Genomic DNA, 26,260 nt, shown 5'->3' with positions numbered 1-26,260 from the left:
GCTTCTTCATGTACAGGCTGGGAAGCATGGTGGAAGTCAACAGCATGCGTATTACATGATATGGTCTTTGTTGTATTAGTGAATTGTCGCCCAGCCTTTGTACTGTATGCGAAAATAATTTGCAATCCTCCGACCATTAAAGGCTTAAGTTCCAGTCTGGGATCTTGGATATTATTAGATGTTCTGTGTTAAGACCGAAACCCTAATCTGTCGTCCTTTTCTCCTTCCCTCTGCCTTCTGATTTCTGCAATTGAGAGAACAGATGTGAGTCACTCTGACCTATTTGTTTTTTTTTTTCTCACCATCTCTTCCTGTCAGAAGCCGAAGAAGCCACCTCCGCCGTCAAAAAGCATAGGTAAGAACCAACGTCCGCCTCATTTAACGTCCCCAGCTCAGTGGGGAGCGTGAGGAAATGGTGGGACTTGATTAGTGCAGTGGAACACGCTGGTTCTCCAACAAAAGCTCACTGGATACTGAATGCAGTCACCTTTTTAGACTGATTGAGAGTGTGCTGAGTCTGCAGAGCCACAGCAGGACCAAGGCTCAGTCAAAGTACCAAGACATGTACTAAGTCAGATTTCAATTACTTTCTTTCAGGCGTTGATGAATAAAATGTGTGTGTTGTTGTAATTCTCATTTCAGCCACAAGAGGCTGACGTGCACCATTACACCGTGTTCTAAATAGAGCCAGAAGCATTCATGTTTTCCCTAATGGCAGTTTAGAGCCAATTTAAATAAGTTTTTAACCAAAGAGTCCATGGAGGAATTTAGAACTCACCTGGAAGAAGTGTTTTGTGCTAATTAGAACATGGAGTAGTGTTGCACCGCAGCCTTTTGTGAGTATTACAACAACAACAACAACAAAACAAAACAAATGTTCACCTGTTCATCAACCCAGGAGAGAAAACTAAAAATGTAGATCAGACTTAGAAAATGGATCACCAGAATTGCATGCAATGCAACTCACGTTTTTACAATCACTTCAGCTCAGCACGTGCTGTGTCCTTGAGTGTTTTCTGCAGAGCAGGTAGGGGAGTGTTAGTATTAAATGGGGTTGTAATGGTTTCCAGATGTCCAATCCCCAAATGCCAGTGGCTGTATAGAAACAGTACATGAAACAAAAAAAGAAAAGAGGCTGAGAAGCCCTGACTTTACCCGATAAGAGCAAATTGTGTTCCCTTTGCATGATGTTTCCGAAATACAATCAGGGCTGAAAACGGCCAGTAATCGCATTACCTACGTGCGGTTCACCAGGAGAATGGAGAACGTACATGCAGAGGTCGATGAGGGCTTTTCTTGTTTTATCTCCTGGCGCGTGGTTACCACATGAGTACAATTCACAGAGAGGACCGAGCGTTAAATGTAGAGTTGTAGTTCAACTCAATACATGGAACGTTTCAAAGACAAGCCCTTTGTTCCAGATTTACGTGGGGGTTTCACTTAGTGTTTTGCAGTTCTTCTTTCACCAAACATGGAAGTAGAAGGCAGCATAGTTTTAATGGTGGTGGAGTGTTACTGTTGAGGGGAGACCCTACCTGTGAATAGAGTAAAATTGTGAACTAATAGATATATAACAATTTAAGTTCCACAGTTGTTTACTTTGAGTAAGACCATTATGTTTTGTTTCTCTGAAATGTTATATTTAAATATGCAAATGAGGCATCATCTAATGGTAACTTGTGGTTAATTTAGGGGAAATCTACCGACGCAAAAAGACAAATGTAGTAACATTTATTTTTCTCCCCACTTGTCTGAAAGAAGAAGTGTTATGGAAGCAAAATCAGCCAAAGTCGACCAGCGCATGAAAAAAAACAATGTTTTTTCCGTTAGTGTCCTTTTAGTTCCAGCAAGCGCTTCACATCGGCACCAAGATCTGCAGTTTGCAAAACACACGCTTGCATCATCTTTTTACTGTCTGAACAGGAAGTATTTGCGGAGCATGTGCATTCACAACCTCTACACCACGACATTGTGTTGCAGTTTGGTGTGTGTCTCTCTGAGGAATCTATGAATGTGTGTCCGTGCACAGACAAACCACAGGCGAGCGCATGCAGCTATACATGCACAGTACAGTGTAGATAGAGATGCATATTGAATCTGTGTGTTTGCAACTGTCTCTCAGTGCGTAATATAGTGTGTGTGTGTGTGTGTGTGTGTGTGTACCCGGTGGTTTTCTTTGTGTGATTGTACTTGTGAAAGTGTGTGTTCCTCCTCATTGTCTGGTGAGTCTTGAATCAGTCGTGTTCGGACAGATTGTGGACCATGTTTCGTTTTTCAGCTCTCAGGCCGGAGGTTCCCAGCGCCGACAGGAAGCCTCATCCCATCAGGCCAGAGGACAGAGGTAGGACTGTCCATCTTTACTTCTTCACCCTCCTCAGCTCTTCTATCCTCTCCTTTTCTCAACGTCGTTCTCACCTTTGTATCACTTGTTCGAAGCTTTGACCTCCTTTTAAAAAAAAATGTGGAACACATCATTCCTCACGTGCTGTGGTCCGTAGCACCACTATTGACCTGATGTAACCAGGAGCCATTCTGTTTCCTTTTAATTCAACTGTGCCTTCTTCCCTTTGTGACTTCTTACCCGGTGGTGGAAGATGCATCAAAAGTAAAAGTAGTGGTTCGTTAGAAACATGTCCCTTGTGATTGATCGATTGTCAATACCAATGACTTGAATGTGTAGGCAGAATCTTTACTGTTGTAGCGGGTTGAGGTGGAGCTAGCTTATTCTATATCAGGTGGCAACCGCTGATTCTGAAAAGTGAAGACTTAAACCTGCATTCTTTCTAATGGCCATCAGGGGTCGACTCCTCTGGTTGCAAAAATAAGTCTGATTGTATAGAAGTCTATGAGAAAATGACTGTAGTTCTCTCTTGATTTATTCCCTCAGTAAACATTGTAAACATGAGTTTATGGTCTCAATCTCTAGTTTCAAGTCTTCTTCAATACAGCATGATGTTCATTTAGTAAGTTTGGTCCATTTAGAGTCAAATAGACCATAAAGCAGAGGATGCTTTAGGGCGGGGCTACATTGTAATTGACAGGTCGCTACCACGGTGTTTTCGTCTTCGAACTTTAACCCTGTCAGTGTGTTTTCACTTCATGAAAGTTGATTATAAAATGTTGGTTGCTTACAAATGTCTTATTCAGCGCTTGGTTGTACATAGCTCCACCCTCTTGTGTCACTTCCGGTTAAAAAAACAAACAACATGGCGACAGCCATAAACCAAGTTGGCGACGGTCAAAGTGCCAAACTCGAGGCTTCAAACTCATAGTCCATAAACTGATGGTTGATGTCATTCTTACAAAGTCCACTTCTTATATACAGTCTATGTTTTGAATACAATTCGTTCATTTAGTCCAGTCTAGGAATCAGGCCCCTCCAAAGGGTCGTCAGATTAAATAATGGGAGAGGAAAGAGGAAAACAGTTCTGCTGCATTGTCGGATGTCACGTAAAATGTCGCAAGCCAACATTGTATTGTATTAAGATTATCATATGATTTTAATGGAAGCATCTCAATCTGAAAAGTACTTGTATCTCCTGGAGTATAAAGAAGCATAAACAAGTAATCAAGTGAAGTTCAAGTACCTCAAAATTGTACTTGATGCTTGAGTAAATGTAACTTTCCACCACATTCATTTCGTCCTTCCTTCAGCACTCCTTTCTTTCTTTTTTTCACTGTATTCATTTTTCCTACATTTGCTCTCTGAGTTTCATCCTTGCTCTTCTGTTACTCATGCTGCTCTTCCTCCACATTTCCATAGTGTGAGAATAGTCTGTTAACTCAAGACACCGTAGCATTTAGCGCTCTTCCTCGTCGCCTTAAAGGCATCGCTTTAGCTTTGTGTGTGACTCTAGTAATGCTCCTTTGAAAAGCCCCATTTTGTAAATACAAGAAAAATTGTTCCTTGTAATTGGTTATTTGTCTTTTGCCATCCGTCCTTTTCCGTGTTTTCTCTGTCTTCTTAAAGTTTTTAATTTGATTTTTTTTCTAAATCTACCAAATTGGAATAATTGAATAAAAAGGATGATATGACATTTCCAATATGTTAAAATCAAAGGTTTGTTAAAAACCCGCATACACAAATCGGATATAACATACGAAATAAATGCAGGTACCAACAACCCACTAAACACATGAAACAAAATAAAACCCCTGTTGCAAAGCCGCAAGAAGTATGGGAGCAAATTAAGCTGTTATCCATAGATAGAAATAGAAGTGACTGATTTCGACAAACGCCTCTGTGGCGGTCGCTCTGTGATTGCAGGAAGCGCTGACACCTTGAAGTCAGATGGTTTGAGTTATCTAATCGCATCACATGTCGAGGCGAGCTCTGTTAAGTCATTCTTGGTAAGGAGACAGATGTGCTCTCAATGCAGTTTCTATCTTACTTCGGATCGCACAGGAAATGAGCTCTGTGTGCGTGTGTGTGTGTGTGTGTGTGTGCGGTTTTATACTTGGTGTGTGTGTGTGTGTGTGTGTGTACTTGATACATAGTGAGGACCGTAACCTGTTTTTAACCGACTGAGTCGGGACGTTTTGGAAAGTGAGGACATTTTGGCCGGTCCTCACTTCTTCTAAAGCTTGTTTTAGGGTTCAGACCTGATTTTAAGGTTCAGGTTAGAATTAGGGTTGGAGTAAGGGACTAGGGAATGTCTTCTCTTAATCAAGATCCTCATCAAGATAACAGTACAGATGTGTGTGTGTGTGTGTGTAAATGGGTCTGCAAGAAGTTGCTTATACTACTGTGTCGGTGTCGCATCATTTTCAGATGTGATTTAATTGTATGTTTAGAATTCAGTTTGGTTATATGGAGCTTTTTAAAATTATTATTAAAACTGATTATTAATAGTAAAATAATAATGGTTTATTAATATATAGTTATGAAATGGTGGTGGGTATAGTAAATGTGGATTTTAGACAGCAATGGCATCAACATTTATTTAAAAATGTGTTCCTGGAGAAATATATTATTTTTTATGAAATAATTTATAAAGACAATATAAAGATATTTGAATTTAACAAGGCAAATACTGTGAGGTTGTTGTTAGTGACCAAATCAATCTCATGTCATACAATTCCTTGTTTAAGCTTTAATCTAGATGTTAAAAACTGTCAGCAACCTTGAGTTCTCTAGTTGCATCTTTCGTTCACAGCAGAATGTTCAAATGTAATTCACATCTCTCCTCCTCAACAGTCTTCTAACATGAGGTTTAACCCTTTAGCCGTCAGTCCTTGTGAAGCTTATTACCTGCAATTTCATTTATGCCATTTTCAACTTGCACCCTCGGCGATGTCGGTTAACATCACTCATTTCATCCACGTTCTTTTCCCCTCACATTAAACGAGTACATGGTAGGCCCCACTTTCAGATGCAAATTAGATCATGGAGCATTTCGAGCATAAAAATCTGTTGTAGATGTGATATGACAATCATTCACTATGAGCTACATCAACATCAACACTGCGAACATCCTTTTTTTTCTGGAATATAAGGTGAACAGATGTGTTCTGGACTCGTTAGGTGTTCATCGGATTGATAAAGTGACTGATTTCTGATGTGACACCGGTACACATATTGACTGTCATTTGCAGTATTTTTATTTGTTCTAGTCAAGGCAAACCAATTTCCCTCTCAGTAAGCCAATCACATGCTCAAGTGACAAAACAATTCAGTCAATCAGTGATTGCAGGGCTATTTCTATCTTGTGTAACAATAGAAAAAAGAAAACAAGTGTTTGACCGTCATAAAGCAGTAAAATAGAGCTCTTGAAATACTTCCAGTGTGTCTGACGGCTGTTGCTGGGGCTCCACAAGCTCCACAGTAATAATTAAACGGAGTGATTTCATCAGTCAGTCACAATTCACAAGAGCTTGCTCAGTTCACACAATAAAATGAACTAGCTCACTTTCATAGTGCATCATTTTGAATTTTAGACTTTTTACGGCCCCAAAACTGAGCTTAGTCTCAATTAGTCAATTAGTCTCAAAACGTGATTGGAGCGCACAGAATAGTATCCATGAGCAGAAAAGTTTTCTCAAAATGGAGAATTCCTGCTCCGCTTGCACTAATGCGGTCCCACGAGCACGTGGCAGTAGCCATAGACTGTATATAAGAAGTGGACGTAGTCATCTTGACGGCAATTTCCCGTCGCCATCTTGGCTTGTTTGCATCCGATGACCGGAAGTTACCATCTTTGGAATGCGGAAGAGTGACGTAGAGACGCCGTATACAACTCTGGTAGCAGCAGCAACCTGTCAATCACAAAGTAGCCCCGCCCTAAAGCATCCCCTGCTTCATGGTCTATTTATCTCTAAATGGAACATAATTTACTAAATGAACATCATGCTGTATTGAAGAGGACTTGAAACTAGAGATTGAGACCATAAACTCATGTTTACAATGTTTACTGAGGTAATAAATCAAGTGAGAAGTAGAGTCATTTTCTCATAGACTTCTATACAACCAGAGGAGTCGCCCCCTGATGGACATTAGAGAGAATGCAGGTTTTAACACACTTCTGGATCGGCTTCACTCGACAGAACCGAAGGTTGCCGCCTGATTACAATCAAACTCTTTTTCACTTCCCCGGAGACAAGAAGGGGCACACGTTCTGAACGGCCACTGCACTAGTCCTCTCGCTCAAAACAACGAAACAGTGCTGCCTGATGACGAGACGTTCAACTGAGGACAAACTTCTATCAGCAGATACGCTTGTCGAACATCAATTTGTTCTTGTCGCTTCAGCGCTGCACAAAAACAAATTTACCTTTTGAGACTCAGACTTCGAAAGGATTTGCCTTGGTTTCCTGAGCGTCATTGTCGAGTTGAGTGCAGGAAGCTGAAATTTAGTCAGTTTCAATCTTCCATAATGATATTTTCAGTATGTGTTCAATTTCTCCTCTCTGCCTCTTTGTTTCTCTTTTATCATTCACAGTTTCATCAACATCTTTTTCCAACTCTCTTCTCACCTCTTCTCTGCTTTCAGTTGACAGGGCCGCGCCAGATCACAAACCATCCAAGCCCGCGGCGCCGGTGGTCCCACCCAAGAAGCCAGTCCCCCCTCCGGGGAAAGGCAGGCCCGGAGGCTTCCTCCCGAAGAGGCCGGACAAGCCTCTCGCTCCCTCGCCGAACCTCAAGTGAGTCCGTTATCCATGTCTATTTAGCCGTCAGTCCAGCATCTGCTCGTGTGCACCATTATTAGTCTTGTCTCTTGTGTGTTGATGTGAGCAGCAATTTTTACCTGAATGTACTCTCAGTACGGTAATTTCATGTTGAAAAAAGTTTTCCCCTCCTTGTCTTCAGGCACAATGGAGAGGTGCCTTCCACGCGACCAAAGTCCGACTTCGAGCCGTTATTGCCCACCAAACCCAAAACGCTGTCCGGGGACTGGGGGGAGAAGTCCTTGGATATGGGTATGTACAGTATTGCCTTTAGATGTCACAGTCCAGAATAATGGAGGTGATTAGTTTTGCTTGTTGTTATGTCGGAATCTTGATTATTTGAACTGCAAAACGCACTCAGGGTGAAACGGAATGTTCCACGAGTGAGACGAAATGAGTAGTTTCCAATCTGTGTTTTTAGGCCAAAAGCGATGAATAGATTAGTTCCCCAAATAGTGCAGCACCCAGATCTGCCCCTGCAGTATATACTGCTAAAATATACTAATGATATACTGCTTACATTTGCATTCAATACTTAACTTCTTTCTTTACAGGCCTTGTATGAAGGCAATAAAGTAGTGCATGAATATGAGATATTAGTTTACAGATAACTACAATCCCTGCTCTGCATTGTGGAGGATGGTTCCTGGCTTTTGCCGGTGACACCTACAGTCTGTGGGCATATCTCTGGGTTACATTTGTGGTCTTCTTGATTTTTCACGGTTCCTTTTGTTTGTACGCTCTCTGGCGTTTCGGAGAATAATAAGAGTATAAACGGCTCCGTTCATGCCCGGATCTCGCGCGCCGTCTGCGGAGGCTCGCGCTACGGCGCCAAGCGCGAGTGTAAACAAAGCTTTATCTTCTACGACTCAGAATCGCAAGAAATCAACTACAAGGGTGGAACTCAAACACGACGGCACAGTTTACAACACAAACCTTCTACTTAATTTGGAAGAAAAGGGGAGCGCTTAAATCATGCTATAGTTATATAATACTAAAGCAGGTGGAGTCAGGCAATCATGAGGGAGTTCTCCACTGCTGGAGACGTGACGTCAGTAACAACCCTCTCTTCTTCCAGAACACACAGACTCAACTTCTGTTTTTACATAAGAAATGTTATCCCCCCAAAAATCCTCCCTACTCTATTAAACAGGCATTCTCAACTAGGTTACATTTTTCCATTTAGTTTTATGGATACAAAGATCTATTTGTATACCAAAGTGGTTTATTTGTTAATTTAATAGTCGATTATTTCAGAGCTGTAGTTTAGGTTTAGATGCCCTGTAGAGGAATACTACCTATTGGAATACCTATAATACCAGTTAAAAGACACATTCCTCATGAACCTTTTACCACCAAGAGTTCCCTCACGTCGACCATTGAAACGTTGTCAGTCAGCAGTTTGCAGTCGTCAGGCTTTTGCACATTATGAGCTGTGCATCAATATGCAAATTTGCCTTCAATAAAATGGTAAAAGCCGTGAGGGAAAACACGCAGAGCTTCAATCGACATAGGCAGAGCTCGGTGTAAGCGTGGGAGAAAAAAAAAAGACAGGCCGTGGCGAGGAAACTGAACAGGGGGAGACGTAATTTAAAAGATGAATAGTTTTGAGGCGTTCAGTGATAAACAGAAGCACGGGGGGGGGGCGCCAAAGGGTCCAGAAAAAAGACAACTAGGATTGATTTGTTTTTACCCACCAGAGAGTTCTCTGTTTGCGACAGATTCCGTGCAGAGGCGACTAAAAGCCGCTAAAACGCCAGACAACTCATTCTGGCATCCTGAACCACGCACATTGCCGTCGAACATGAAAATCCAATCTCTCCTGCAGTCACGTGCGATGCTCTTCCGACTGCAGCAGGTCTGTCACTGTGAAGCTGCAAAGTGCTGTTGCACAACGGCCGAGTGGAAATGACTCATTCTGTCCTCTGTTTAAGTTTGTTGTGCTCCTATGCACACACTCATAAACAAATGTCATATTACCGTATAGTTACATTTAAATGTGTATCGTACATCCTCTTTATTTCCAAAGTGCAAAGTCGTCACGCTGAACATTAGCAGGCAGATTTTCCTTAGTCCACGTGTCTCATTTTCGCATCGCACTAAGAAACGGCTACATGAGAATTTACGGTTGCTCAGCAGTCACTCGATGTCTGTTTGAGAATGTGTTCAGACGTTAAATGGCATTTTACCAGAACTTAGATAGAATGCACTGTAGCATTTACCATTTAGCATTGTGCTAATTCTGCTGTTCCAGAGAGAATATACCTGATGTTAGCTAGCTATTAACATGCCTCTGAGGGAAAATACGTCCAAAGAATTGGAGCAGCAACAGCTTACGTACCAACGCATACTAAAGGAACCTAGTTTGTGTATTTTCCAACTGATACACCAATGTTCAAGCGTGTGTACTTCATTGCTGAAGTACTGGACAGCACAGTCCTGTATGGCATACCTTCATCACTCACTTCGACCAATGGCGTAACTTCGTCACTCACTTCGACCAATGGCGTAACTTCATCACTCGGCAACTCTATCACCCATTGACAGATTTAAGAGTTTAAAGGGCTATAGGCTCATTTTTCTGCTGCCCAAGCTGTTCACGAGCAATAATGAAATGAGATTGTGCGTTCACCCCATTACTCATCGGTTTTCCTTCTCCCTCTCTGCCTCCCCCATCTATTCCCAACAGATCTGATCAGCTTTGACGAGTTGTCGTCTACCTCGGAGAAGCTCTCTCACCCCACTGCTAACAGACCAAAGATGCCTGGCAGGAGGCTGCCCGCCCAGTTTGGCGGAGGACATTCGGTGAGTGCACACAAGCACCTCGGCAACTCGCAACTAGCCCCATCATGACCATCATGTTCTACATGTCAGGATGAGCAAAATGTTGGAAATCGTTACCGTTTCTTTCCAATTTGCATTTTACTGCAGGATATCATGTCACATTGCTGTTGCAGGTGGATAGTCACATGATACGGTTGATTTACACATGCAGTACTGTGTAGCAGATTGGGTTGGGTTCTGATAACTGTTCCATTTTAGACCTGGCTCCAGTAGGCCAAATACCTAGATTCATTCAAGTTAATACAAGCAACGTTTAACTGGTTATGAAGCAGTCTCAATGCAATACTGACGCCTCTGTATGACCTATGCTCGTAAACGAGAACGGCAGAGAGAAGATTGGCTATTTCTATGTCGTTATTCTTAATGCTTGTCATCGGTGCCACGGCGTCAGATTCTGCTAAAATCAGATGAAATCATGCTGGTTCACCAGAAACTCCTTCGGCTCAGACTCCAGCAGAGACCAGTCCACCGTGGACGGACCCAGATCCGGCTTTACTGCCGGTGGTAGGAGGAGAGCTACTGATTTTGTCCACAGGGGCCCGCCAAAATCAACACAAAGATGAAAGTTCCTCGCAGCAGCTTTCAGCTCAAACATATAAGATTTCTTAACAAACCTTTTTTTCCTTCCTACCTCTTTTACATTTTTTTATCTATATTATATTTTATTATTCATCATAACCTAAAACTACAATTTAGCTTTTGATAAACTTTGCTTTCTCCAGTTGAAATGAGAAAACACAACTGGCATCAAATGAATCAGCTGTAGCTAATCAACATCAATTCAAGCTAAAAAGACACTTTTGGCTGTTGTCAGGTGTCTATTCTTTATGTTTATATTAATCTACAGTAGTAATTCAACCAGGCCATCAACTTCATATTGTTGCATATGGACCTTTCATATTCAAAGTCAGCTTTCATGAGGGCGACTTTGGCTAAGTGGAGAGCAAGGCCGTCCTTCAATCAGAGGATCGGTGGTTCGATCCCCGGCTCTGGCTCCGTCGATGTGTCCTTGAGCAAGACACTTAACCAAAAAATTGCTCCCGTAGCTGTTTAAAAATGTGATAGAATCTGAATTGTAAGTCGCTTTGGATAAAAGCTTCTGCTAAATGACTGTAATGTAATGTAATAAGGCTACACTTATTACTTTAAAAAAGTTACATTTTTCAGATTGGATCAACAGGTTATACATGTTAATAAGGCTACCATTAAAAACTCTCTGGCTCATCGGCCAAAATTACGTTATTACATATCAGATCTGGGTTTTTTTTATCTTATTTTCTCGCTCTCTTCTGAAATGGATGTACCACTCCATGGATTTTCCTTTCACTCTGAGGTCCCTTGGTTCTCTGTTACCCATCACACCCCTTCACTCACTCACACTCTGTCACGCTCTCTCTCTCTCACACACACACACACACACACAAGTAGCCCCGCCTCACGACTGTGTGAGAGTAACTGTCAGGAGTCACCGGGGACGGGCACTACCCCGAGTGTTATCACGTTCCCCATTAGTCAGGTCCGCCTCTCAGGAAGCTGTATGCTGAAAGTCAAACGTAAAGTGAATGTGACTCAAACAATGAATCAAACTCTTCCCTCGCAGCCCACCAAGGAGGTGAGCGTGGAGAAGTCCTTCAGGTTCGATGAGGACGATGCTGCTGCCAAACCAAAGCTGACAGAAACCAGAAAGGTAACTTAGAGCGCCATCTTTCACCAGATGACAAACACTGCAAATGGTACGATATCCATGAAATGGTTTGCTACAATGACCCCCTTAAAATGCCTCATCACTATAACTCTTATCCCCCTTAGTTGCTTAGTGTACTCAAAGTTGTTGGGTGTTAAATATCATATGTCTAATATCAATTCTCATGTCATTTTATTACTCTGTGTGTAGCGGTTTCTCAGTATTGTTTGTTGTGTCTTTAGCTTTGGGATGCAAGCATCAGAACTCTCTTGCCGCACAAGACAAAAAATGAAATGCAATATGTATTTTACAGCCATGTTATTAATACTGGTTGAAAGTGAAGAACTGGATCTACTGCTGTAGAATGGTTAAAGGGCCAGTGTGTCGCATTCTGGTGGATCTATTTGCAGAAGTGGAATATAATATTCATAATAATAGTTCTTCGTGAGCCACAGCGAAGACCTCACCTTGTGGTTTCCTCTCACTGAAATGTAGGGATGTCATTTTAATTCCCACTCCTTTGTGGAAAATTTAAATTAAAAAAATTGAAATTTATTATATTATATTGATCCCTTTAAGGGGGAAATTTGTCTCTGCATTTGACCCATCCCTGTATATAGGGAGCAGTGGGCTGCCAATGACAGGCGCCTGGGGAGCCTGGGGTTCAGTGTATTGCTCAGGTACATTTCGACACGTGACACATCCCAGTCGGGGATCGAACCGTTGACCTTCCGGTTCCCAGACAACCCTCTTTACTCAGTGAGCTACGGTCGCCCCAAAGCCACGGTCGCCCCAAACATAACATCACTGCCTTTTCCTCTTCTATTGGAACTGTTTGGAGTCGAAGTGAGTCTAAGTAACTTACACTCAAAAGAAAGATGCATCACAGTCTTGAATACATTTTTCGAATTAACGTTCACCGCGGAGGCATGCGAGAAAGATGAAGTTGTCTTAAAGAATTCAAGGTAACGCGAGGCGAGTACTTGATATACAGGTGTACATTGTGTGAGAGAAGTACTCCGCAACCTTGGGGTCATGTTCGACAGCAACCTCTCCTTTGAACACCACGTCAAACAAATCACCAGAACTGCCTTTTTCCACTTAAAAAACATCGCCCGTCTCCGCCCATCACTCTCCTCATCTGCTGCTGAAACTCTGATCCACGCCTTCATCACCTCCAGAATTGACTACTGCAACAGCATTCTCCACGGCACATCATCCAAAATCCTAAATAAACTCCAGTACATCCAAAACTCTGCTGCTCGCCTGCTCACCCACACCCGCTCCCGTGACCACATCACCCCTGTTCTCCAGAACCTCCACTGGCTCTCCCCGTCCCACAACGGATCCAATACAAAATCCTTCTCCTCACTCACAAAGCCCTCCACAATCAGGCCCCCTCCTACCTCACCGACCTGCTTCACCACCACACTCCATCCCGTCGGCTCCGCTCCTCTGATGCCAACCTCCTGTCTCTTCCACTCAGGACCAAGCACCGGACATGGGGCGACAGAGCCTTCTCCATATCTGCCCCCTCCCTCTGGAACTCTCTCCCCAAACACATCCGAGACTGCACTGACCTCCATGTTCAAATCTCAAATCAAAACCCACCTGTTCAAAACTACTTTTAATGTGTGACCACTATTGTGTATTTTATGTTTTTAGTGTATTGCTTTTATATATGATGATTGATGATTTGAGTACTATGAAAAGCGCTATATGAATAAAATGTATTATTATTATTATTATTATTATTAATATTGTAATCATCCATGTTTGTTTGCTAACAGTCCTTTTCTTCCTTCCTTTTTGTGGCACATTGGAATACCCAGAAACTGTGTTGTCTTGTGGGACTCACACTTGAAAAGATTGCGCTACTACTGGTCCAAAACTCCAGAGTAGCTTTTTAAGTTCACCACATAAAGACAGCAGGAGATATGTGCGGTTAGACGAGCCCACAATACGCGTAGCTTCTAGTATCGGTGAAGTCAACGCGTGCATTGTTATTTCTCATAGAGGCATTTCTCTCCCGAGAGACTCGTGATGGATGTGATAAAAGCATCGACGGAGAATGTTCGGTGCCGCGTGGGATCAGAAAAGCTGTCAGTGATGAGAGGTCTATGCACTGTAGCCCAACAATATCCTTTTATTTGCAGTTTTCTTTCAAAGGTGAATGCTAGTTTTGAGAGTGCAGTGATGCCAAAAATGAAGTGAAAGATGTGGAAACGATGTGGAAGGATCTGATTAATCCTAGGTCACCCATGCTGTATATTCCGGACATTGTCCCCTCTCAAGAAAGAGTCATTGCAAATCAACAGTTGCCTTGTAACAAGCCCTGCACAAAGGATCACTGAACACATTTGATGAGTCTGAAAATGAACGGTGATCTGTGAGCCAAATAAGGGAATATCTGCTGCTCCAGAAGAATTCAACACATTTGGCAAATCCCTGTCTGTCTGACTCTGTCTTGTATTTTTCGTCCTTCACAGCCTTCCACGAACACCTTATCCCAGTCACCGGCACTCCTCAGGCCCGCCACGACCGGCACCGAGGCCAAGCCGAGTCCCGCGGCAGCCCCGAGCTCAGAGGGCAGCCGGGCCCGACTGGAGCCTGACGAGCCCAACGGCGAGCTAACCGAGCTGAGGAGCCAGATGAAGGAGCTGCTGATGTCCGTGGAGCTGCTCAAGGCTCAGCAAATGTAATGCAGCTCAGTGCAGATGGGAGCAGGGTTATGGAGCTTTGTTCCCATCTTTATTGTGGTTCAGCTTGTAAATGACATTTAGCTTCTACACATACTAATGAGTCTATATGTCTGTTTCCAGGAGAGAGATCGCGGAGCTACGAGCAGAGCTGGATGAGGAGAGGCTGAAGCGCGTGGTCTTGCAGGTAACATTGATCGCCATAGCAACACACACCGGGCTGTCGACATTCATTAGTTTAGCCAAATGTTGATGAAGACCAGAACAAAGACAATGGCTGGAATGCACACCCATCAAACACATTGTACCGTGCTTCATTACAGCTTGTTACATTGTATCAAAAGAAAAAAGAGCAGACCCTTCAGCCAATGTTTTTTTTCTTTTAAATGATTATTATAATATTTTATGTAAGCCGGGTCAGCTCCTTCCATTAGTCACATGGCTGCCGGCGTGCTCGCTTTAGTGGTCCCTGGAGAGTGAACACATTCAGCCGCCCTGTGTTCTGGTGTGACCCGTGATGCCGGGTCACACCATTAGAGTTTTCTAGCGAAAAAAAAAGCAAACAGCGGTGGACGCGAACCCCGGCCCATCCCAGCACGGCACCGATACCAATCACATCACAGGAGGAGGGAGCGCCCTGCAGAAAGCCTTCGGCATACACAGTCCACACACAGAAACATAGCCGCAGATTAGTTCCCCCCCCACCACACGGTTCATTTCTACTCCCACAGATGTGTAGGAAGAAGAGACGCCAACCAGGGAAAGACAAAGATGATGAAAACAATGGAGAGATTGCAGTCACACTTCTTTTCCCTCAGGACTTTGGAGCTTTTCCTCTCGGTTCTCATTCAGATATGTCCGTAGCAGCTGGAGTTATAGTACAGTAGTGGTCATCAGAGGAACACAAAGATGATTCGAATGGATTGTTCAATGCTTTCTCTCTTTCCCTTCCATAGTAAATCTTCTTCCGCTGGCTTCCTGTGCACATTAACTCTTGTATTTCTTAACTGGTTTTTGCCCACAGCTGCCCCTCATGTCAGTATATAGCATCAGTCAGTAACGTTTCCGGTCTTTGTGCTAAGCTAAGCTGTCTCTTGCCCCAGTTCACCGTACAGACATGGGACCGGTAACGATGTTCTCATCAACTCTCGGCAAGGAAGAGAAGTGTATTGAACTATTCCTCCAAGTTTTCTTTAAACAAGGCTCTGTATGTATTCATGCTGTTTGAAGCTCAAATTAGGTGATAATAAGTTGTGGGCCTGCAGGTTTTACCCATGGACTCTATCTGTAGATGGGCGACGCATCTGCACTTCCGCCCACTGCATAAAAATGAAGCCGAAATATCCCACCTAGCTGCTACGCTCGCACCCGTTTGGCTAGAAAGACACAACGTTGAATGTTAAAATGTCAGCAAATACAGCATCATGTTGTATATTTCATGTGTTACAGTCAGAAAGTGAAGAGCATCTGATAAAACATGTTTTCAAAGTTCTTCTTAGAGCTGTAACGATATTAAATACTAATATTGGTACTCGGTATCGGCAAGTGCTCCAATGTAAGTACTTATCCATACTTGATGTTGGTGCATCCCTAAAATGTACGCATCTGTCTTGTGATTCGTGTTTCAGAAACGCCGTCTGCGTGTCTGTTATGTTCACATGACAATGCGACAGCGCTGGCTATCAGTGGAAATGTTGCTAAGCTAACTAGCGTCAGCGATCAGTGACTGAATGAACTGCTAACTTTTTATAAAGGTCTCGTAGGATTCCTGACCTTTTGGCTCCGCGACTACTTCACTCAGAGCAGCTGTCAATCATAATGCCACGCCCCCTTTTAATAGCCTCCAATAAGTCATTAAAAACGAATCACTGTAACATACATCAGTGTTATAAGAGCTACCTAAAATGAAAGAATTCAGCTTTGCGAAAATGTATTTAATGTGTAGGAATCATTCAATTTCACTTGGTCCACGTCGGCTGAAGTTCTCCTCCAGCTCCTGGCTCCGGCTTCATTGTCATTCCGGTACTCCTAATCCCCGGCAGTAATAAAAGCTCCACCATTGTGCCTCACAGCGGGGATCAACGTTGCCTGGATCACGGGCTCAAAACCCTCCCTGGCAGATAGAGTAGACAAACTCTGCTGGAGGGATGGGAAGTTCTCTATCAGCGTCACAGTCTCCCGTACTGAGCGTGCGTGTGTGTGTGTGCGTGTGCGTGTGCGTGTGTGTGTGTGTGTGTGTGCGTGTGTGTGTGTGCGTGTGTCGTGTCCTCACAGATGGAGATAGAAAAACTGAAGCGGACCGTCCACTCGACGTGAAGCCGGCGTCCCGATCAGCGGTGAGCCTCGAGATCAGCCGCCGGCCCTTTCGGACCAACCGGAGAGCGGCAGAAGGGGGGCGGTGACCCGGACGGATTGTTCAGCGGACGGGGGAGAGGGGGGGGGGGAATCACGAGAACCACCGGGAGCACAATCCTTTTTTTTTTTTTTTCTCTCTGTGACCTACGAAAATACATTCTCCCCATATTTGTAAGAATTACACTTTTGCACATATAAAAACATTATCAAGCTACATGTAATTAAGTTACAAATATATATGTTTTTTTTTATTTTATTTTTTTTGCCAACACACAACAAAATTACAACAGAGGCCTTACTTCAAACTACTGCGCTGCCCCTCCCACTCTCTCCCCTGTCACTCCAGCGTTCCTTGAACCCCTCAGGGAGGAGGTTCGCTCTCAGTACTACTGACTTTGTATAAAGCAAGGGAGCGCTTGTTTTCCTCGCCTCAATTGTTTTTTTTAAACGATGCACAAATTTTAAAAAAGAGAAAATGTTCGATTTCAGTTAACATCTTCTGATTCCTCAAAGCAAATTCATTTTTTTTCTTTTCCCAGTGCTCCACCCCGAGGCTGCGGTGCTTTCGGAGAGAGAGCGCTCTGCTTTCTTTCCTCTTTTTTATGTTTTTTCTGCCCAGGGTAACACTACTGTGCCTGTTTTAAAAAAAAAAGAAGAAAAAAAAGAATTATATTAAGTTTGTAACGGGAGCGTATATATATATATATATATATATATATACACACATATACCACGACGGTGTCTGGACAGTTTGCAGCATGATATATTGTATATCTATATTTTTTAAGTCTACTGACATGCCTAGTCAAATGCTATATCCAGGGCCTCTCCTATGATGGTGTCTTCTATTTTTTGTCAAGCTGTTTCGCTCGCAGGGAATGTTTCTCATTCAGAGTTCTATATTCTGCAGACCATGCAAACCGAATCCACATGCACACAACACAATAAGACAGACTGCACTCTTCTGTTATCAAGGTTGCTGACCAACACAGTGATCTGCAACCTGCTTTTAAGCCTCTTAACCTCTTAATCTCCATCGCGGCCCCTTTCTACCTCTTCCTCTCCTTTCTCCCATCCCTCTCTGATTCAGAGCGATTCATTTGTCTCTGCTTTGTGTCGCGCATGAGAATCAGCTGTCTCCTCATCCTACATGATCTGTTCTGGTCTACATTCCGAGTACACACTAAACTGGAAGCAGCGTGAATGAGTGAATGAAAATTAATTAAATCCCCTATGTGTAGATTTTTTTTTTTTTTTTTTTTACGTGATTATATAATCCTTCACATTACTTATTCTTGGTGGAACTTTCTGTGTGTGTTGAAAAACGAGACAATCCCGGGTGAAATTGGTGCAATCTGTGTGTTTTAGCATCATCGCTCTAGAGCTAACAATCGCCATCCGTCTGTCGCGTAGTTTGTCGATCCACCTCTTTGGACCCAAACTGGAATATGCCGATTACTATTGTATGGATTGCAAAGACATTTGGTGCATTCATGGTCCCCAGAGGGCGAATCCTAACGATGTTTGCAACCCCCTAATTTTTGTTTCAGTTTTTTTTGTGCGACGCCATCAACAGAACAAAGTTATTGATTTGAAATATCTCAATATTTAACAGACGCGTTCATTGTTACCACATGATATATCTTCAGTGATCCTCTGACTTTTCAGGGTAACATTTTCGAGTAACCTAACGCCACGCTGGAGAGCAGTTTTTCACTGACACCTCTCTGACCACACCCACACAGTGAGGTCACGGCGTACCGACACACCTTGGAGTGCACTTCTAAGTCACTGCAGCAAGGTGCAGTCGGTTTTAAGTCTTTATTTGCAAATATTAACATGCTAATATGCTAAACTTGCACATTGACATTGTTGCCTGACCAATACTGGATTATCGAGGCCGATATTAATATATGAAGTTTAAAAAAGATCTTCAAAAAACATCTCGACTGTTGAATTAAAAAAAAACATACACAAATATACAGCATAAAAAAACATTTGATGAGGATTATTTTTCCAATTACAAACGAGATACGCAAAGTCATCGATTTATAACGAGTTGTGCATTTTACAGTTTCTCTGATACCACCAGTAGAAGTCGCCAACGGCTAAAAAAACTTTCAAATCCGAGGAAGCTTACAAACAGAAAAGGAGTGGGCTCATTGGCTAACCGTACGCTGCTGTGTGGGGGGGGGGGAAGCGGCACAGAACTACTGCTGCCCTTCTTTATGCTCATCTCGTTTTTTTTTTTTTAAAGTATCTCCCTGCGAGCAAGATTCAGGGCTACAGAAATGAGTAGAACTAATGCACCGCGTGATGTGAGTTAGCCCCGAGCTCTGGATGTACGGCAGCGTGGTTTATTCGGAGATTAAGCCGCCCCCCCCCCCCCAAGTTCTCTGGTCTGCTATACGGGTCAGAGGAACGTTTCAGCCGCGAGTGTTCACAATATACACAGCAGCTTTTAATTCCAAGTCATAATATTGTACAACTGTTTCACATCTACTCCCGTGTACCCGAGTACTGGTTAATATCATTCCTCGTTATTTTATATTTTTAATGTTAAATATCTTTAAACATGTCTTTCACAAATGTCTTAATCAAGTGTTACTTTGCTTTTAAATCATCTTCAGGCTTCCTTCCATAGTGTGTGTGTGTGTGTGTGTGTGTGTGTGTGTGTGTGTGTGTGTGTGTGTGTGTGTGTGTGTGTGTGTGTGTGTGTGTGTGTGTGTGTGTGTGTGTGTGTGTGTGTGTGTGTGTGTGTGTGTGTGTGTGTGTGTGTGTGTGTGTGTGTGTGTGTGTTTTCACTGGTGTCTGTCTGCAAAACTGTAACAGAGTCCATGATGTCAGATTGTGGACTCCAGAGTGCAAGTTGATACTGCATGTCTGACCTTACAGAGCGTTGGCCCTCGCGCGATGTGTCGATGCCTAACACGCCCTTTTAGCAAGCGGCTCTTAAACCAATATGGCCGGGCGATGAAATATTCGGGCTACATGTAATAATCTGTAATACGACTCAACTTCCACATTGTTGTACATTCCAGAGTTTGACACCGAGACGAAGAAGAAAATCTGTGCACATTTATAACATATTTTCAAGTGATATTTGTTTACAAGAGCTGTATCCTTGCATGAGCTGAGATTCTCATCAAATAAAATGAATAAATATCTTTATTTACTGTCACAGACTATTTTTTTATTTTGAGTTTTAATTGTGCGTCACTTGAAAGTTGTCAAGGACGGCCGTTACACTTTTGCCCTGCTTGAACTAAGAAAATAAGAAATTCTTCATTTAAGTTAATGTAGTTTATATGTGTGTGTGTGTATGTATATATATATATATATATATATATATCTGTATTTGTTATAGTTTATGTAGAATAAGCATTAATGTTGTTATACCTTCTGTCTGTTTTAGCAAATTAAAAAAAGAAAGGAAATCAGGACAGAGGTGGGTTTGCCTTTTTAGGGGCACGCCATAGGGCCTCTTTTCTAGTATTAATCTTCTCGGAAGATACGCTGAACCTAGACATCGTACCTTTCTCTCTCTCTGGAAGGATATCTGCCACTTGAATGCTGCTGCTGTACAACAGTCTCCTCTCTCTCTCTCTTTAACTGCAGACGACGAAGGCCGCCCAAAGAGAATAGTACATCTGGAGTTCAGGTCAGTTCGGTATGTTTTTTTATTTTTTCCATTAAAAAGAAAGGATTGGGCATAAGCTGGAGTCAACCAGCGTGAGCACTGTACGTTGGTGTAAGTTTAGTTCAGAGAGCCGGGCCCCTGTGGCAGAGATCAAAGGGCCTCCTGCGATAAATGAAAGCGTTTGTGCGGAGGGGAGGCCGAGGCTTTGTCTGGCAAAAAAACAGCAAAAATAATTGCGATTCTTTTGAAGTGTCCCTCTCTTCCTCCTCCCTTCCACTTTCTTCTCCTTTCATTTAGTCTCCGTGTGCTTTGGCCCTCTTATCAGCATCATGTGACTTTTTGCTCATTTCCTGTTCCTTGGGCCTCCGTTGCTCTCGCCATGCGATTCAAACTGAGCACGCCGTCGCCGACAAATCAGAAACTGCCGCCAGAGGCGTTTGTAGGGTGTCGTAGTTCGAAGAGTAGGGCCACTCAGAGAGAGTGGACGTCAACCAGGTGACCAGAGACTCCGAAACGAACGATGTCTTTCAATCAGATAGATGTTTTTTTTGTTTTTTTGTTTTTTTCTGCTCACCAAATCATCAACTGAATGATTAATTAAATAAAATGATTCTCAGGGCCTATTTTAGGGGGGCTGAAGCCCCCTAAAATGTTCTTCAGCCCCCCCAAATAATTTGGCTTTAATAAAAAAAAAAAAATGGTGATGCCATTAAATTAAACTATTGTTTCTCACATGGACAAGTTATTTATAACTCTAACATGCTACATATGTGCGTGCGTTCTGGTTTGTATGTTTTCTCCCCCTTCAAATTACAATCCAACAGCCTATCATCATACTTAACGATGTAAAGTTGACACTGTCAGGTCCATTCTCCATCCATTGTGTGCGGTCCTTTTAAGAATTAGGATTTGGGAGCTAGTTTATCCGTCTTTCCTTTACAAGCAGGAAAATTATTTCTCTCTTTATTTGAGAAAAGTTCATATTTGTGTTGTCAAATTTCACTATGACCCTGAAATTCTGTCTCTTGTGTTATCATATACTGAATGCAAGCAAAACTACAGAGCAACATCACACTCTTTCTGATTGAACCAATCTATGAACTGTCTGAAACAATGGATATCCACGGCTCCAAAACAAATTGCCGCGCGCAAACATGCCACTCCCCTTGGGGCTAAGCCCCCCCTGTCTTTCAATCCTAGAAACACCCCTGCTCAGGGCGATGTCCAATTGTTCCACGAATGGATTCTTTATCCCTGCACCTCTCCGCCATCTTTGCACCGAGGTCAGGAAAAGCTCGTCCACATTCTTGCTCTCACCTTTTGCACGACGACGCACAAGTCGTGCCGTAATTGCACTGTCACAGAAAGGGCAGCGGGCTCAGCCATCGCTGTGAGTTAAATTCCACAATGGGAGAACAGGTGCTGAAGCTGAAGGTCTATTATGATAATGGGTGTGAAAGGTGAGTGGGAGCAGACTTCAATTTGTCTTAAGGATTACTATGTAAATGAATGCCTTGCAGGTTGCAAACAAAGAAAAAAATGTTTTGAATGTAACATAGCGTTTAACTCCAGACTTAATTTTTTTTTTTTTCTCATTTAAGTTTTTAGTTGTCCAAACACATCAAAGCTAGGCCTGTCAGACTGCAAAAAAAAAAGGAAAGACGACAAATAACCATGAAAATAATAAACAAAACCACAGAATGAATTAAATACAATAGAAAAAATTACATTCAGCACTTAACTTAAAAGGCAGCTACAAGAGTCCTCCCCCCCCCCGGCACCCCATTGATTATCTTTTTCATGTACCTCCATATACATGCCCATATACCTGCATATCCATACACGGGTACTCCACACCTCTAAAATTGTGAATCTGTAATAGAAGCCATCAGATTTCCCCATGCTTGGTCAGTTCTGCTTGGAGTGTTCTTTACCCTGGCAATCATATCTTCAAATGCAGCCGTCTCTGTCATGACTTTGAGCCATTCTGTGAACGCAGGCGTATGTGGGCTCTTCCAGTTTTGCAGATACTTTGATATTAATTATTTCCATACATCTTCCTTAATATCATTGCCAAGATCCTTTTGCCATATCAATCTCAGGCCTTCACACATTCTAGTTTGAATATTTGACATTTTCCTATAAAATATAGAGGCAGAGTGTACACGGGAAGCACTTAGAGACTCTTGAATCTTATTCTCTTCTGTCTCTTCTCTTTTCAGTCCAAACACTGACCCTATGCTGCTCCTCGACTGTGAATACTTCCAGAAATCCCCCTTCTCATTTAAATTACATTTTTCTTTAAGGTCCTCAAATGATCTAAATGAGCCATCTCCATAGAGATCTTTGATAACATGTATTCCTTTTGCCAGCCATGTATCTCATAGAAATATTGTTTTCCCTAGACCAGGGGTCGGCAACCTGCGGCTCTTCAGCCCCTCTGTTGCGGCTCCCTGAGTCTACATTAGGGGTCCCCAACTGGCGATCCGGACCCAGGACCTAAATCCGATTGATAATTCGGAATTATACATATTAGGCACTGAGTTTATACTTTAACCGGCGCCTCTTATTCAGCCGTTACGGCACTTGTTCGGCGGTGCAGGAAACACACCGACCAATGCGTTGTAAATCACATCAGGTGATGCAGCTCAGCCAATCAAATATGAGTATTCTGACAAGTTTCCTGACTCGAGCGAGGTTTACACACTCCGTGACACACGGGGGAGAGACGAGGAAATAGAAAGAAGAGCAGGAATATTGCGCTGATCGAAGAAGATATCTCGCATGACGCTCTCCAAAAAGAGAAACATGTTCAGAGAGGAAATAATTTATAATCAAGAATGAACAGAATCTTATATGTTAATTATTCCCACAGGCAGTTAAATCCTCTACCTCTGTCAAGCGTTTTACCCCCGCGAACGCGAACGGCTAATCATGATTTTCAGACCCACGCCCTCTGTAAACTATCAATGGATAAATCCAAATAAAGAAAAGTCACGGAGGAAAATAGAGAGTTTGACTCTGCGTGGACGTCTTCATTTGCTTTCACTGCCAACAATGCTGGCTTAGGTACCTCTATGCTTCCAGAACAAGCACACAGCATGTGCTGAAAAGTGTTGATATCAAAGGGTCCTTGATCAGTACTAAAATGTAATCTGCGTACATAAACATGTGTTCCTCTTCCCCTTGTGAGACCCCTTTAATGTCCGCTTCTGCCCTGATTGCAATAGCCAAAGGTTCCAAGAATATAGCGTAAAGAGTAACTAACTAACTTCTCATTAGGTTGAAGTAGGGCGATATCATTCCATTTATTATCACTGCTTCACGTGGATTTGAATAAATTACATCCACCCATTTAATAAAAGCTTCCCCAAATCCAAATTTTCCGAGGGTATGTCGCAAGAAGCTCCATTCTACCCTATCAAATGCCTTTTGAGCATCTAAGGAGAAGGCAGCTATGGGAGTGGTTTCGTCCTGATTAAGCTGTATAAGCTGTAACAGACGTCTGATGTTGTCAATGGATGACCCTCCCTTTATGAATCCTACTTGATCTGCATGTATTAATAAGCGTGGTAGAATAGCTTCCAGCCTCAGAGCCCAAATCTTAGTTAGGATTTTGCAGTCCACATTAATCAAACTCACAGGCATGTTTTTGGTAGCTCTCCCGATGGGAATGATTCTTCGTACACCTCTGTCAGGATGGGAACCAATTTATCGACATATTTCTTAATATTCTGAGGGAAAAACCATCTGCGCCATTGATTAACAGAAGGTTTTGTACTCTCCATATTAAGATGATAGCTGGCATATAAGAGCAGTAAGCAAAAAGGAAAAAACTGAACCAAAATCGAGGTCCCACCCAGCTGCATATCAAAACCCAAGTAAACATTAACACACAATACAAAACCCCTCTTAAACAAAGAACACATAACAAAACCCTATTCCCACCCCCTCTCCCGCTCTCACTCAGAAGAGATCGACCGCCAAAAAGGACCATGAGGCACACTGAAGAGGTCACCAGGATCCCCCCCTCCCCCCCACCCAATCCCCTTACAAAATGTTTCTCTACCTGCAGTATGTGCTGTGGATTTCAGCATAACCTGTTGACAGTACTTCACCAGCATTGTTTTAGTTCCCTGACATGTGTGTGTGTTGCTAGCTTCCCTGACCTGTGTGTGCGTGTGTTGCTAGCTTCTCTGACCTGTGTGTGTTGCTAGCTTCCCTGACGTGTGTGTGTGTGTGTGTGTGTGTGTGTTGCTAGCTTCCCTGACGTGTGTGTGTGTGTTGCTAGTTTCTCTGACCTATATGTTAATCTTAATAAGTATCAGAGAAATGTTACGTCAGGGAAGCTAGCAACACACACACACACACACAGGTCAGCGAAGCTAGCAACAAACACACAGGTCAGAGAAGCTAGCAACACACACACGCACACACACAAGAAAAGTAAATAAAGAAAATATCCCAGCTATTCCCTGACTTCAAGCCCAAGTATGAGGTTCCCTGACCGGTTGGAGGGTATAAACTCCTATACTCACTGTGATTTGGGCTTGTTTATAACTATAGAGAAAATAATGCAATGACAGAAAGCCATGTCCTGTTCATATTGCTGCGCCACAGCGCACAGCGTTGCCATCCTGTCAGAGAGATGCGCACATAGAGGTCTGTTGCCGGTGTTATTGTCTGCCATTAGGGTTAAAGCTCACGTAGCATCATGTGATAAACTCTGCTGCTCCATCTCCTCCTTTTAAAGAAAGCCCATTGCTTATCGGTGATCTGCAAACCTCATTCTTTTCCCCCTCCATGTGAAGCGTAGCTCAGCTGGATATGTGAGAGTGAAACGCACTTCCAGGTGATGTAGTCGTCTTCTCGCTTTGTTAAACTTTCTTCTCTTCTCCGCCATTTCCTTAGTCATGTCGGGGAAGAATAACAGCCTGCAGCCTCCCCAGATTAGATCCGTCTTGACTCTGTACTTCTCCCTAGCAGCCGCCAACACTCGCTCCCGCTCCAGAAAGTTTAGAAACCGAATAATTATTGGTCAGGGTGACCGGTCTTCCATTGGTACCGGGGCTCGGTGCACTCGTTGCAGCTGCACTCCATCCAATTCAACCCCCAGAGCTTCAGAGATGATCTTCCTCACACATTCTGATGGTTTACCATTCTCGAGCTTCTCCCTCAGACCGATGAGCCGTAGACTCTGGCGTCTGTCTCTATTAGCGGCGTCTTCCACGGCCTGATGCAGTTCCTCGCACTTTTTAGCTCTTCTTTCCGCTGTTTGGCAAAGCTGGTGGTTGTCATCCTCCAATTTAGAGATATGATGTTCTGCTTCATCTAGGCAAAGCAGTATTCTATCGACATCAGTTCTGAATCTAGGACTAGATTTCAAGATTTTGAAAACCAATTTGAGAGATCTGAGATTAGAAGTCATCCTCTGGAGACCACGAATACAAAGCAAATCAGGATAAAAGGGTTTTAAACAGCTTGTAGGGGACCACAGAGTTACTGACAGGGACATTTTGACCTTAAAGTGGCAATGGATAAAAAGTTAGGGGTCATCTAATTTATTTAACCATCCATTCAATATTGCTGATCTCTAAGGCTTTGTTTATACTTCTCACCATAGCGTGAGCCTCCGCAGGCGCGCAAGCTACGAGCACACAAAGATTTTTGCTCAATGCGCTGTTTGTTGCATTATTCTCCGAAACGCCAGAGAGCTTACAAACAAAAATGTACTGTGAAGAAGCAAGAAGACGACAAATGTGACCGGAAAAGCATCATTTTCTGGCGCACAGGCTTCACTACGCCAAGTAGAATTGAGCTTTAGAGCCCAGAAGCTTGTGGAAGCCCAAACCTGGGCTCTCTGGGAACATGATC

The 26,260-nt window shown here is 43.0% G+C and overlaps 1 protein-coding gene across 3 annotated transcripts in view; it reads left to right on the top strand.

Annotated features, from left to right (window-relative positions):
• Positions 1 to 19,927, top strand: part of cd2ap (CD2-associated protein) — an 88,064-nt gene extending 68,137 nt beyond the window's left edge. For all 3 annotated transcript variants that reach the window (XM_076083719.1, XM_076083720.1, XM_076083722.1), the window contains 9 exons: positions 319 to 355; positions 2,279 to 2,341; positions 6,990 to 7,140; positions 7,307 to 7,416; positions 9,854 to 9,969; positions 11,609 to 11,695; positions 14,182 to 14,390; positions 14,515 to 14,578; positions 16,666 to 19,927. In XM_076083719.1, coding sequence (XP_075939834.1) covers positions 319 to 355; positions 2,279 to 2,341; positions 6,990 to 7,140; positions 7,307 to 7,416; positions 9,854 to 9,969; positions 11,609 to 11,695; positions 14,182 to 14,390; positions 14,515 to 14,578; positions 16,666 to 16,707 — 879 coding nt within the window. In that variant the 3' untranslated portion in view covers positions 16,708 to 19,927. The remainder of the gene's footprint in view (positions 1 to 318; positions 356 to 2,278; positions 2,342 to 6,989; positions 7,141 to 7,306; positions 7,417 to 9,853; positions 9,970 to 11,608; positions 11,696 to 14,181; positions 14,391 to 14,514; positions 14,579 to 16,665) is intronic.
• The last annotated feature ends 6,333 nt before the right edge of the window (positions 19,928 to 26,260 follow it).

This window comes from Anarhichas minor, unplaced genomic scaffold, assembly GCF_050575085.1.
Source record: "Anarhichas minor isolate MPS153535 unplaced genomic scaffold, ASM5057508v1 ptg000136l, whole genome shotgun sequence".
NCBI lineage: Eukaryota > Metazoa > Chordata > Actinopteri > Perciformes > Anarhichadidae > Anarhichas > Anarhichas minor.
The sequence above is the reverse complement of the archived record's forward strand: the minus strand, read 5'-3'. Positions and strand labels throughout refer to the sequence as shown.